Source organism: Salvelinus fontinalis, chromosome 18, assembly GCF_029448725.1.
Source record: "Salvelinus fontinalis isolate EN_2023a chromosome 18, ASM2944872v1, whole genome shotgun sequence".
In the NCBI taxonomy this organism is placed as follows: domain Eukaryota; kingdom Metazoa; phylum Chordata; class Actinopteri; order Salmoniformes; family Salmonidae; genus Salvelinus; species Salvelinus fontinalis.
Genome location: NC_074682.1, coordinates 4,492,664 through 4,508,018, shown reverse-complemented (window position 1 = coordinate 4,508,018; position 15,355 = coordinate 4,492,664). Strand labels below are relative to the sequence as shown.

Below are 15,355 nucleotides of genomic sequence, written 5' to 3'. Positions count from 1 at the left end.
ACTCAAATATTCATTCATCCGTCCATAATACTCTCCCTGTACCTGAGCTCCTCTTTGCGTCGTATGATCATCTCCTCATCCAATCTGTGTATACAGGTCCCCTCAGACTTGATCTTTTCAAAGTGCTGCTTCACCTCCACTCGCCACTCCGCCTGCACCACGGACACAGCAACAGATCATGTGTTAGTTACAACTCAGCAACACAGGCCATAGTGTCTCAGTCACAACAGTCAGACAGACAGCAGCATAGACATATTGACATGTGTCAATCAAAACAACGGTCAAAACGAATCCATGTCACTGAGCATCTCAATCGTGCTCAGTAAACACAGTGAAAACATTCTGAAAGGACACCGTGGACATTTTCCTGACTGCGTATCATTCTGACCTGTCCCTCTAGCTGCTGTCTGTTTGTCTTGTCTTTTACAAGGACAGAAAGGTTTTAAAGAGAGAGAGATAGAGAGAGTAAGTGTGTGTGCTCGCGTGCATGTCAGTCTATCACGGTCCCTTCTGTGTGTGTGTGGCTCTTGTTATTAAGCTAATGCAGCCATCCCTCATTCCTCTACGTCCCTCCCTTCTCTCTGCCTCTCCTCCCTGCATTTCCTCCCCTCTTGCCTGCCTCTCCTCCCATCCTCTCTGCTTCTGTCCCCTCCCTCCCAGACTCTCCTCCTCTCCCCTCCTTCCTGCCTCTCCTCTCCCCTACTCTCCTCTCCCCCCATCCTCTTCTCCCTGTCTCTCCTCCCTGCCTCTTCTCAATACCCCCCCTCCCCTTTTCTCACTGCCTTTCCTCCTCTCTCCTCCTCCCTGCCTCTTCTCCCTGCTTCTCGTCCCCATTAAAACAATCAGGAATTAGCTATGGCATAAGGATTCAGACGCATTGATCTCCTCGTCTTTGACAAAAATAAGAGATAACATGACTAGCTAGAAAGCTAGCTAACTGTCAGTGCCCTCCATTTGGATCCTATTAAATTACAAGAAGGGCTATGTCATAAACCCTCAAAGTGACAGAGTGGGGTGAAAATGGTAGCCATATTGGTCAGGGAAAATTCAAACCAGTCTAATTGGAATTAAGGGCAGTAGAGGCATAATCCTGATTTTACTTATGCAGGAAAAGGCATGTGATATCCGAAATTGTGTAATCTAATTATTGTCAAGCTAAGATATAGTCATGTAATTATAAACACAGTTTCTACGGGTTTTATACACATTTTCTGTATAAATAGCCTCTAAAATGTAGGACGGTAAATGTCAAAGGTGTGTTTTATTGGAAAGCTGTGAGTGCTATTATATGATACAATATCAAATACGTGTCACATTAACAACTTGTGTCAGCCATTGTATGGCTGTGAATTGACTGCATTGTTTGAATGGAATGTTGGCATATTGGCAGTTAATTAGAACAATCAATTGAATAATCCTGTATGGCTAGCTAGCTAACACACATAGAGTGTAGATATATTCTTCCAATTCATTATTTCACACAATATCTTATCACAGCACTGGCTAACCGTGGTTGACCAACTCCCTGACCAAAATGGCTGCATCATAAGAAGGTTCATCCCCATTCTACATAGTATTCAATGTCCTAATTCTATGGTGCACTGCTAGCTGTCAGTGTCAGTGCCCTCCCCTCCCCGTTTGTTGTTGTTTCTCTCCACTCCAAGTGAAATTCACAACAACAATATGTGCACACCCCCAATTCAGGTCTATCTATTAGTAGCCCCTGTCATTATTTGGTGGTAGAACTAAACTAAAGCATTTCTGCTGTTAGACAGGATTTATATCAAAATAGGGGTGACATTACCCTCTGGTTTAAGGTTTATGACATAAGCCACTGGAGTGTAATAGTGTATCTCTATGGGTACAGTAGAGCAGTGGTTCCTAAACTGTGGGTTGGTGTATTACAACAAAAATAGTAATATTATTTAAATATACAGTGTAATCAGGAAAGTATTCAGACCCCATTGACTTTTTCCATATATTGTTACGTTACAGCCTTATTCTAAAACGTATTAAATAGATGTTTCCCCCCTCATCAATCTACACACAATACTTCATAATGACAAAGCGAAAACAGGGTTTTATACATTTTGGCAAATGGATTACATAAACAAAACTGAAATATCACATTTACATAAGTATTGAGACCCTTTGCTCAGTACTTTGTTGAAGCACCTTTGGCAGCGATTACAGCCTAGCAAGCTAGCCAACGTTAGCCAACGGCTTGACTGCTGTTGTTAGGTCAGAACGCTCGGATCCACCCTACTCCTCTGGTTTGTAGAAATGTTCGCAAATGTATTAAAAATAAAAAGCATAAATACCTTATTTACATAAGTATTCAGACCCTTTGTCACGCCTTGCCCTGAGATGTCTCTGTTTTCTTTATATTTTGGTTAGGTCAGGGTGTGACTAGGGTGGGTACGTTAGTTTTTGAATTGTCTAGGGGTTTTGTATGTCTATGGTGTTTTGTATGTCTATGGTGGCCTGATATGGTTCCCAATCAGAGGCAGCTGTTTATCGTTGTCTCTGATTGGGGATCATATTTAGGTAGTCATTTTCCCTGTGGTGTTTGTGGGTTCTTGTTCTATGTTTAGTTGCCTGTCTGCACTATCCATATAGCTTCACGGTTCATTTTGTTATTTTGTTAGTTTGTTCAGTGTTCATTCGTTAAAATAAATAAGAATGTACGCATACCACGCTGCGCCTTGGTCTCCTCCTTACAACGGCCATGACACCCTTTGCTATGAGAATAATTGAGATTAGGTGAATCCTGTTTCCATTGACCATCCTTGATGTTTCTGCAGCTTGATTGGAGTCCACCTGTGGTAAATTCAATTGATTGGACAAGATTTGGAAAGGCACACACCTGTCTATATAAGTTCTAACAGTTAACAGTGAATGTCAGAGCAAAAACCAAGACATGAGGTCGAAAGTTTTGTCCGTAGAGCTCCGAGACAGGATTGTGTCGAGGCAGAGATCTGGAGAAGGGTAGTGAAAAATGACTGCGGCATTGAAGGACCCCATGAACACAGTGACCTCCATCATTCTTAAATGGAAGAAGTTTGGAATGACCAAGATCTTCCTAGAGCTGGCCGCCAGGCCAAACTGAGCAATCGGGGGAGAAGGGCCTTGGTCAGGGAGGTGACCAAGAACCCGATGGTCACTCTGACAGAGCTCTAGGGTTCCTCTGTGGAGATGGGATAATCTTCCAGAAGGACAACCATCTCTGCAGCGCTCCACCAATCAGGCCTTTAGGGTAGAGTGGCTAGACAGAAGAAACTCCTCAGTAAAGGCACATGTCAGCCTGCTTGGAGTTTGCCAAAAGGCACCTAAAGTCTCTCAGACCACCAGATATAACTGCCGAACTGCAGTCAGGTCAAGACTCTGGTGAGGATGACAAGCACGCAGATGAGCTTCCCTGGGACGGTTTCTAACAGTTTGTGCAGAAATTCTTCAGTTGTGCAAACCCATAGTTTCATCAGCTGTCCGGTAGCTGGTCTCAGACGATCCCACAGGTGAAGAACCCGGATGTGGAGGTCCTGAGCTGGCGTGGTTACACGTGGTCTGCGGTTGTGAGTCTGGTTGCACTTCCTGCCAAAATGTCTAAAATGACGTTGGAGGCAGCTTATATCTGGTGGACATTCCTGCCGTCAGCATGTCAATTGCCTGCTCACTCAGACTTGTGACACTTCTGTGGCATTGTGTCGTGTGACAAAACTTCATATTTTAGAGTGGCCTTTAATTGTCCCCAGCACAAAATTTGAGAGGAATAAGCTTTTTGTGCTTATGGAACATTTCTGGGGGGAAAAAATTCAGCTCATGAAACATGGGACCAACACTTGACATGTTGTGTTTATATTTTTCTTCAGTCTATTTTTCTTGTGACAGAAGCAAGAAGTATTAGCTGGTCGATTTTAGCTTTTGACACCATGTAGATGTGCATAAAGATAAACACACGTAACTTTACTTGCCGAAGTCTGGTGGTTTATTCACATACAGCTAGCTAGCATACAGCCAAATATGCTCCTTGTTCTATCTGTGATACAGCGGTACCAAAGACAGCACAGTATGAAGATAGGCAGAAACTGCTTCTCCAATAGAAATCCCTGATCACGCTTGTAGGCGTTGCCAGGCAATGTTGGCTAGGTAAGCTACAACACAGAAGCATGCCTTCGGGTCTAACATTCATCTCGCACCGCACTGCGAAATGTGCAGACCTTCAAATCAAAGGTACTCCTTCAATATAAAGTAGCTTTTGTCACTGTCACGAGGTTGGAGTAATAACATGTTCAACTATTTTAGACATTGGCTCAACTCTAGGTTGTACATTTAGATTTCAAGAAAATTAACAACCAAGGAAGAATTTTTCACTTCTCTCATTGACTTGTCAAACTCAAAACCCCGGCCTTGTCTGCTTGGTCTGTTTCGCAAGTGTAAGCACCTCTAACTTTAGAATCTCTGTGGCGGTACTGGTACATCCAGATACCTCCGAGTGACTGTGACCTACCCATGATGCTCTAGTGAAGACCTAGGCAACAATAAACAAAAACACATTCCATATTTAGGCTAAGGCTAGTGTTCAAAAGATTAACCATAACACTGGCTATGGCTGGTTCTGGAGATGGTTTGTCATAAGCATTTAGGGAAAACTTTGCCATCTAATGTCATCTCTAAATGGGTGTTCTCGTGTCCACTGCCAGTGAAAATCTGTGCTGCAGAGAGGTAGAGGAAGCTTATGTTGCTGATTGCATTTCATTCTCAGTACATAGTCATCAATCATGCAAGGAAAAATGACTGAAAGACACAAAATGACATATGGTGGTTGTTTTGAGCCCTTTGTTGTTCACACAAGAAACCTATTTTCAATGATATAGCTACCATCACATAACACAGATGAAAGGGTAAAGGGTTTATAATAATCTTTGAGCGAACTGTTCATGCACCTACACTACATATTTATTCTCCAAAAGAATAGCAATGGTTGTCCTGTAGCAGAAAGTGTATGCCATAGGATTAGGAATGTCATTTAATAGGATCTCTGTGGTGTATGCATGCACTTTACAGGTGATGGCAAAGTGCAAAAACGTGTTGGTGGCATGCTACTGACCACTCAGGTTTTGCCCTATATGCCTCAACCCATATGCCCTGCAGGCTGTATGCAATGCTTACAGGCAAGAACATGGGGACATGGATGCTGAAATAAGTGGGTAGGTAAATGCAAAGTATGCTATGTTGGCGCACAGGAAAGCTTCTAATTATAGGGAGACTGGACATCCCTATAATAACTGAAATATCAATGAACCCCCAGTCAATCGGGACATCTAACCCTGAGCAAAATAATAGTGGACTAGAACACACCTGTAGGCTTTCTGTAGATTGGAATAACTTTTAATCAATTTAAAAGTTTTCAAATCAGATCAAGCATTAACCGGCGATAGCAGACACTCATATACGTTTTGGCGGATGCTTTGTTGGTGTCAGAGGTGGAACTGCATTGGTCAAATCGGTGAGCAGCTGCTCTTAAACCACACACGCCCTACTCCAGTCAGAAGTTCAGAATGAGAAAGTGTAGGCTATATAGAAATAATTACGCTCAAATAAAAAAATATTTAAAGGAAATTAGGATCGCTGATCCTAATCGAGGTGTAGAGCACATTTTATATTCCTGTGTTCGGACTTGTACACAAGGCTGCATGGGATTCTGTTAATGCAACTCGGTGCAGCCAAAGGCAATGTCCACTTTAGGTATAATGCCGGGAGCCACTTGAGGATTTGACAGCTCTAATGCAGTTCTACCCTGACACCGTTAAAACAACTCTCTACAGATGTTGGCTAAAGCGGATCTGGTTGAATCGAGCCCTTCGTTTGCAATTGTGATAACAGGTTCTGAAAGGTAGGCAAATCGTTGGCAGAAAGTTGTTGTGCATTAGTGTCATGGGTACCTAAAAACAAATGTCCACTTGGTAATCCCAGCGTGTGCAGACCAGGTTCCCCAATCCCACGTACACTGGCTTAAAACTAACCCCATTAGAATAATTTAGTGAGTCAAATTGTGTAAACATCTTTACTTTATTTGAAGGATATAACTATTTTAAAAAACTGTATTTATTGCAATTACAACCACTGCCTCAGCCTCTGTCCATCTGGTCTCATGCAGCACAGCAGTCCTGTAAAACATATGACACAAATGTAGAGTTAGTTCATTGAAGTTATTGTAGGTGGAATCCTAACTTGAGATCTATGTAATTTAACTTTTGTACAAATCATGATGTGATGTCAGTAGAAGATTTATTAGCAGAAATGATGTGTTGATATTACTCAGCTCATTATGTTATGGCTCCAAATCCAACATCAACAAATCTTAGTGATAGGATTCCGTGACTTACCTTCAGCATCCCGGAGTCGCCTCTTCACTGTTGACATTGAGACTGGTGTTTTGCAGGTACTATTTAATGAAGCTGCCAGTTGAGGACTTGTGAGGCGTCTGTTTCTCAAACTAGACACTCTAATGTACTTGTCCTCTTGCTCAGTTGGGCACCAGGGCCTCCCACTCCTCTTTCTATTCCACTTTGCTCTGTTCTGTGAAGGGAGAAGTACACAGCGTTGTACGAGGTCTTCAGTTTCTTGGCAATTTCTCGCATGGAATAGCCTTCATTTCTCAGAAGAAGAATAGACTGAGGAATTTCAGAAGAAAGTTCCTTGTATCTAGCCATTTTGAGCCTGTAATCAAACCCCACAAATGCTGATGCTCCACATACTCAACTAGTCTAAAGGCCAGTTTTATTGCTTCTTTAATCAGAACAACAGTTTTCAGCTGTGCTAACATAATTGCAAAAGGGTTTTCTAATGATCAATTAGCCTTTTAAAATGATAAACTTGGATTAGCTAACACTACGTGCCATTGGAACACAGGACTGATGGTTGCTGATAATGGGCCTCTGTGCGCCTATGTAGATATTCCATTAAAGAATCTGCCGTTTCCAGCTACAATAGTCATTTACAACATTAACAATGTCTACACTGTATTTCTGAATAATTTGATGTTATTTTAATGGACAAAAAATTTGCTTTTCTTTCAAAAACAACAACATTTTTAAGTGACTCCAAACTTTTTAACGGTAATGTACCTTCCTTCACTATACTTGAATGAATGTGTAGACTACATTCTGGATGCCGTAATTCAGTGTAAGTCGGTAGGAACACATTAACTGGTGCAACTGCTGTCTCATCCCGTCTCAGGTCACCACACATCGCTGCTTCCTCGTAGCAGACGAGAAAGACAAAGGTAGATGTGAAGTGTGGTAAGCAGTTGAACAGTTATATCTGTCTGCCATGGCTGTATACAAACAGTTCTTATATCTATCATAGACCAATGTTTAACTTATGGACAGATACTCAAGCATTCTCCAGAGAGGAAAAGCGAGACTGGTGTTTGGACACGGCGTCACTCTTCTCTGGTTGGCCGTATTCGGAGAAGAGGGGGGGGCTAGGATAGTCACGCTTTCCGGCAGCTGTTAGTATGGCCCTGGATCTCCCACAACATCCTGGAACAGTAGCTCCAGGAGTATGTCGACGTAGCCTAGAAAAATAAATTACTTATACAGGTAATTACAAAATGTGAGTAATCACTGTTGCTTAAGCTAACCAACTGTGTGTCTGGAGGGGAATAACTTACCATACGTAGGATGAGGTTTCAAGACTTGGATGGAGTAGTCTCCTTTCTTCCACTTAGGGAACCGAATCTTGAACCTGGGTTCTCGGGCTGCAGTGGTTACCTGAAGCCTGTCTGCAGTCTTGTTGTAGTGCATGGCTGCTAGAAGAAGTCTGTAAGAGAGCATGTCAGACAGGTGAGTGAACATCACAAGTATGTTTAACATTCAATTGATTTGTGCATACCTTCATAACATTCCAGGAAAGGAAAACACCGGATTATTTGAGGCAAACTTTAGGACCATGCAATGGTAGCCTATTTTGGAACATGTCTGGTACATGGGTCTGACTTTACCCACATCTTTCAGCAGGCTTTTCACATACCTTGGTGCCTGTTGAATAGAGTAGTTGTAACTCGGATAAACACAAAGGTACACAAATAGAGGGATCATTAACTTTCGCACGTAGTTGTTTTGGGCCACTCTTTGACCTCTGTGCCTATAACTAGTTGGTGCAGGCAGTTTGGGAAAAGGTAGTTGTCGTCATGACTGTGGACATTTTACATTTACAGTGTCTTGCAAAAGTGTTCATTCCCCTTGAAGTTTTTCATATTGTAATGCATTACAACCTGTAATTTAAATAGATTTTTATTTGGATTTCATCTAATGGACATACACAAAACAAGTCCAAATTGGTGAAGTGAAATGAAAAAAATAAGTTGTGCGTACATATGTATTCAACACTTTGCTATGAAGCCCCAAAATAAGATCTGGTGCAGCCAATTACCTTCAGAAGTCACATAATTTGTTAAATAAAGTCCACATGAGTGCAATCTAAGAATCACATGATCTGTCACATGATCTCAGTATATACAGTTGAAGTCGGAAGTTTACAAACACCTTAGCCAAATACATTTAAACTCACTTTTTCACAATTCCTGACTTTTAATCCTAGTAAACATTGCATTCCTTAGGTCAGTTAGGATTACCACTTTATTTTAAGAATGTGAAATGTCAGAATATTAGTAGAGAGAATGATTTAATTTCAGCTTTTATATCTTCAATCACATTCCCAGTGGGTCAGAAGTTTACATACACTCAATTAGTATTTGGTTGCATTGCCCTTAAATTGTTTAACTTGGGTCAAACATTTTGGTTAGCCTTCCACAAGCTTCCCACAATAAGTTGGGAGAATTTTGGCCCATTCCTCCTGACAGAGCTGGTGTAAATGAGTCAGGTTTGTAGGCCTCCTTGCTCAGACACACTTTTTCAGTTCTGCCCACAAATCTTCTACAGGATTGAGGTCAGGGCTTTGTGATGGCCACTCTAATACCTTGAATTTGTTGTCCTTAAGCCATTTTGCCACAACTTTGGAAGCATGCTTGGGGTCATTGTCCATTTGGAAGACCCATCTGCGACAAAGCTTTAACTTCCTGACTGATGTCTTGATTTTGCTTCAATATAACCACACATTTTCCTGCCTCATGATTCCATCTATTTTGTGAAGTGCACCAGTCCCTCCTGCAGCAAAGAACCCCCACAACATGATGCTGCCACCCCTGAGCTTCACGATTGGGATGCTGTTCTTCAGCTTGCAAGCCCCCCCCCCCCTTTTTCCTACAAACATAACGATGGTCATTACGGCCAAACAGTTCCATTTTTGTTTCATCTGACCAGAGGACATTTCTCCAAAAAGTACGATCTTTGTCCCCATGTCCAGTTGCAAACCGTAGTCTGGCTTTTTTTATGGCGGTTTTGGAGCAGTGGCTTCTTCCTTGCCAAGCGGCCTTTCAGGTTTTGTCGACATAGGACTCGTTTTACTGTGGATATAGATACTTTTGTACCTGTTTCCTCCAGCTTCTTCACAAGGTCCTTTGCTGTTGTTCTGGGATTGATTTGCACTTTTCACACCAAAGTACGTTCATCTCTAGGAGAGAGAACGCGTCTCTTTTCTGAGCGGTATGATGGCTGCGTGGTCCCATGGTGTTTATACTTGCGTACTATTGTTTGTACAGATGAACGTGGTACCTTCAGACATTTGGAAATTGCTCCCAAGGATGAACCAGACTTGTGGAGGTGTACAATTTTTTTCTGAGGTCTTGGCTAATTTCTTGAGATTTTCCCATGATGTCAAGCAAAGAGGCACTGAGTTTGAAGGTAGGCCTTGAAATACATCCTAAGGTACACCTCCAATTGACAAAAATTATGTCAATTAGCCTATCAGAAGCTTCTAAAGCCATGACATTTTCTGGAATTTTCCAAGCTGTTTAAAGACACAGTCAACTTAGTGTATGTAAAGTTCTGACCCACTAGAATTGTGATACAGTGAATTATAAAGTGAAATAATCTATCTGTAAACAATTGTTGGAAAAATGACTTGTGTCATGCACACAGTAGATGTCCTAACCGACTTGCCAAAACTATAGTTTTTTAACAAGAAATTTGATTAAAAATGAGTTTTAATGACTCTAACCTAAGTGTATGTAAACTTCCAACTTCAACTGTGTACACCTGTTCTGAAAGGCCACAGCATCTGCAACACCACTAAGCAAGGGGCACCACCAAGCAAGCGGCATCATGAAGACCAAGGAGCTCTCCAAACAGGTCAGAGACAAAGTTGTGGAGAAGTACAGATCAGGGTTGGGTTATAAAAAAATATCTGAAACTTTGAACATCCCACGGAGCACCATTACATCCAATATTAAACAAACCTGCCAAGAGAGGGCCGCCCACCAAAACTCAGGGACCAGGCAAGGAGGGTATTAATCAGAGAGGCAACAAAGAGACCAAAGATAACCCTGAAGGAGCTGCAATGCTCCACAGTGGAGATTGGAGTATCTGTCCATAGGACTACTTTAAGCCGTACACTCTGCAGAGCTGGGCTTTACGGAAGAGTGGCCAGAAAAAAGCCATTGCTTAACCTCTTTCAGCTAGGGGGCAGAATTTTTATGTTTGGAAAAATAACGTTCCCAAGGTAAACTGACTATTTCTCAGGTCCAGATGCTAGAATATGCATATAATTGACGGATTAGGATAGAAAACACTCTAAAATTTCCAAAACTGTCAAAATATTGTCTGTGAGTATAACAGAACTGATTTTGCAGGCGAAAACCTAAGGAAATCCAACCCGGAAGTGCCTTTTATTTGGAAAAATCGCTGTTCCGTTGCCTGCCCCTCCTCCATTTAAAGGGGTATCAACCAGATTCCTTTTCCAATCGCTTCCTCAGGCTGTGACCAGGCTTTAGACAGTTTCAAGCTTTTATTTTTTTAAATTAGCGAGATTTATCAAAACGCGTCAGGTGTCCTTTGATTAGTTCCTGCGCGCGAGAGATGTAGCTTGACATTTTCTTTCGCTGTAGTATTGAATAGGTTACCGTCCGGTTGAAATATTATCGATTATGTATGTTAAAAACAACCTGAGGATTGATTATAAAAAACGTTTGACATGTTTCTACGAACATTACGGATACTTTTTGGCATTTTCGTCTGCCTTTCAGGACCGGAACGAGCCTGTGGTTTTCTGAACATAACGTGCAAACCAAATGGCGGTTTTTGGTTATAAAACTAATCTTTATCGAACAAAAATAACATTTATTGTGTAACTGGGAGTCTCGTGAGTGCAAACATCCGAAGATTATCAAAGGTAAGCAATTAATTTTATTGCTTTTCTGACTTGTGACCAAGCTAATTTGAGGCTAGCTGTTCTTACTGTTTTGTCTAGTGATTGATAAACTCACAAACGCTTGGATTGCTTCGCTGTAAAGCATATTTTCAAAATCTGACACGATAGGTGGATTAACAACAAGCTAAGCTGTGTTTTGGTATATTTCACTTGTGATTTCATGATTATAAATATTTGTAGTATTTTTTTTAAATTTGGCGCTCTGCAATTCAGCGGTTGTTTACGAAAATGATCCCGCTAAAGGGATCCGTGCGGCAAGAAGTTAAAGACAAAAATAAGTAAGGCATGTGGGAGACTCCCCAAATATATGGAAGAAAGTACTCTGGTCAGATGAGACTATAATTGAGATGTTTGGCCATCAAGGAAAACGCTATGTCTGGCGCAAACCCAACACCTCGCATCACCCCGAGAACCTCATCCCCACAGTGAAGCATGGTGGTGGCAGCATCATGCTGTGGGGGTGTTTTTCATCAGCAGGGACTGGAAAACTGGTCAGAATTGAAGGAATGAAGGATGCGCTAAAAACAGGGAAATTCTTGAGGGAAACCTGTTTTAGTCTTCTAGAGATTTGAGACAGAGGTTCACCTTCCAACAGGACAATGACCTTCAGGATACTGCTAAAGTAACACTCGAGTGGTTTAAGGGGAAACATTTAAATGAATGGCCTAGTCAAAGCCCAGCCCTCAATCCAATTGAGAATCTGTTGTATGACTTAAAGATTGCTGTACACCAGCGGAACCCATCCAACTTGAAGGAGCTGAAGCAGTTTTGCCTTGAAGAATGGGCAAAAACCCAGTGGCTAGATGTGCCAAGCTTATAGAGACATACCCCAAGATACTTGCAGCTGTAATTGCTGCAAAAGGTGGCTCTACAAAGTATTGACTTTGAGGGGGTGAATAGTTATGCACGCTCAAGTTCTGTTTGTCTTGTTTCTTGTTTGTTTCACAATGAAAAATATGTTGAATCTTCAAAGTGGTAGGCATGTTGTGTAAATCAAATGATACAAACCCCCCAAAAATCTATTTTAATTCCAGGTTGTAAGGCTACAAAATAGGAAAAATGCCAAGGGGGTTGAATACTTTCACAAGCCACTGTACATTTCAGTCATTTAGCAGACACTCTTATTCAGAGCGACTTACAGTAGTGAGTGTATACATATTTGAACTGGTCCTCTGTGGGAATCGAACCCACAACATTGTCGTTGCAAGTACCATGCTCTGCCAACTGAGCCACAATGCTCTCCTGGACATGGTTAGCTACCGATGTCCACTGCCACAATTTCCTAACCAGTACAGGTGGTTGATTATGGACCTCCCCCAGCACCTCACCACATCAGTTTCTCTCCTCCCAAGAGCATTCTCTCATTCTTCTCTGCAGATCCTCTCAAGGTCGGTCAGATTGGACGGGGAGTGTCGCTACACAGCTATTTTCAGGTCTCTCCAGAGATGTTCGATCGAGTTCAAGTCCGGGCTTTAGCTGGGCCACTCATGTACATTCAGAGACTTGTCCTGAATCCACTCCTGCGTTGTTTTGGCTGTGTGCTTAGGGTTGTTGTCCTGTTGGAAGGTGAACCTTCGCCACATTCTGAGGTCCTGAGTACTTTGGAGAAGGTTTTCATCAAGGATCTCTCTGTACTTTGCGCCGTTCATCTTTTCCTCGATCCTGACTAGTCTCCCAGGCCCTGCCGCTGAAAAACATCCCCACAGCATGATGCTGCCACCACCATGATTCACTGTAGGGGTGGTGCCAAGTTTCCTCCAGACGTGATGCTTGGCATTCATGCATTCATGAGTTCAATCTTGGTTTCATCAGGTCAGATAATCTTGTTTCTCATGGTCTGAGAGTCCTTTAGGTGCCTTTTGGCAAACTCCAAGCAAGCTGCCATATGCCTTTTACTGAGGAGTGGTTCCGTCTGGCCACTCTACCATAAAAGCCTGATTGGTGGAGTGCTGCAGAGATGGTTGTCCTTCTGGGAGGTTCTCCCATCTCCACAGAGGAACTCTGGAGCTCTGTGAGAGTGACCATCGGGTTCTTGGTCACCTCCCTGACCAAGGCCCTTCTCCCCATATTGCTTAGTTTGGTCGGGCGGCTAGCTCTAGGAAGAGTCTTGGTGGTTCCAAACTTCTTCCATTTAAGAACGATGGAGGCCACTGTGTTCTTCGGGACCTTCAATGCTGCAGACATTTTCTGGTGTCCTTTCTCAGATCTGTGCCTCAACACAATCCTATCTCGGAGTTCAATTGACAATTCCTTCAACCTCATGGCTTGGTTTTTGCTCTGACATGCACTGTCACTGTGGGACCTTATATAGACAGGTGTGCCGTTCCAAATCATGTCCAATCAATTGAATTTACCACAGGTGGATACCAAACAAGTTGTAGAAACATCTCAAGGATGATCAATGGAAACAGGATGCACCTGAGCTCAATTTCGATTCTCATAACAAAATAAGGTATTTCTGTTTTTTATTTTTAATAAATGTGCAAAATTGTCTAAAAACCTGATGTCACTTTGACATTATTGGGTATTGTGTGTAGATTGATGAGGATTTAAAATAAATATATATATATTTTAGAATAAGGCTGTAATGTAACAAAATGTGGAAAAAGGAAAAGGGTCTGAATACTTTCCGAATACACTGTATAGCTGACTCTTCCACGTCTTGATGTGGTCGCAGTGAGGGCTTATCTGGACAATTGAGATCAGTATGCCTTTGAACCGCTGCAAACCAGACAGGAGTGGAAAAGCTGCAGCACACAGTCGTCGTACACAATGTAATTCCTCAACATGTGAACAGGTGTGTTAAGGACTCTGTAATTGCCGGTATGAGGTACACTGTTTTTCACTGTCTACATTAGTCTACAACACATTTAGTCATAAAATAACATTACAAGCTCACTACAGTGTCATCTTACAGTTCGCCATCGCAGATGGTGTTTGTGTCGTCATCAGGGTGACAACTGGAGTCATCGTTGGAATAGTCCAAGGAGCTGAGGACTGCAAGGAGCTGAGGTTTCAGGCATGCGCACCAGTGTTGCTGTATTTGAAGACACGCTCTTGTGTTTTGGCTGGAACTGGGCGGCTGTAGATTATGCAGAAAGACAACTGATGTTTTGGCGTCTCTGTGATACTCCTATCATGGCGTACCATCCACATGCAACTCTTTGTGGTGATAAACAGGCAAAATGACACGTTTGATAATCTAGAGAACTGTAGGCTACATACATTAGGCAGTTCATTATCTCATTCCCATTGGCAAGTCCAGTCAAACTGTCTGCCCCCAAACCCCTTCCCCACCCAAGTGCAGCCTGACCCTCTCACACTCTCCGCAGCTCCACTGAACCCTACATCAGATAGCGATTTGTATTGGTATTGTTTCTTAGAGATGCTTCTCAATTGAGCTGCGGATTTACCCAGTAGGCCTGTATTTGAAGTCATCTGAATGTCAACTATGTCAGTAGCAACAGTAACATGAGGTAACATTACATCTGAATAGGTGGGGAGAGGCAAAGGGAATAGCCAAGCCAACTAGCTAATTATTCTTGTTGATTGTGTTATTATGAGCACCACTGTAGTTTCTACTTGAGCGTCATAAACTCGACCTTGCTCCTCCTTTGTGGGGATGCTTGCGCAGAGACATTACAAGCCTGTGGCGGGTCTATCTGGGAGCAATCTCTCTTCTGCTAGAAACCCGTAAATATATGTACATTGTAACCTAGAAAGTTTTGGATACGTTTTGTCCTAAACCAAATAGTTTGGTGGCTAGCTAGCTATCTTGAACTGAACTCACTTCACTCGGATGTTTTGATATCATACATTTATCACAGCTAAGCTAATGTCGTTAGCTAGCTAGTTTATTGCATAAGCATTTCATGTAATGATGTAGCTAACTATTGTAGAAGGGGCACGTTTATAATTTACATTTGATCAGATAACTAGCTAGCTGAGAAGCTCTCTTTTACTTACAGTCTCGCCGTCCGGGTAGATGGTTGGAAAAGCATCTTCATTGAGTCAAAGCCTCATT

The 15,355-nt window shown here is 42.2% G+C and overlaps 1 protein-coding gene across 3 annotated transcripts in view; it reads right to left on the bottom strand.

Moving 5' to 3' along the window:
- The window catches only part of LOC129814829 (mitogen-activated protein kinase kinase kinase 12-like), a 79,033-nt gene that overhangs the window by 13,695 nt on the left and 49,983 nt on the right, over positions 1-15,355 (bottom strand). For all 3 annotated transcript variants that reach the window (XM_055867892.1, XM_055867891.1, XM_055867893.1), the window contains one exon: positions 43-152. In XM_055867892.1, the coding sequence (XP_055723867.1) occupies positions 43-152 (110 nt within the window). The remainder of the gene's footprint in view (positions 1-42; positions 153-15,355) is intronic.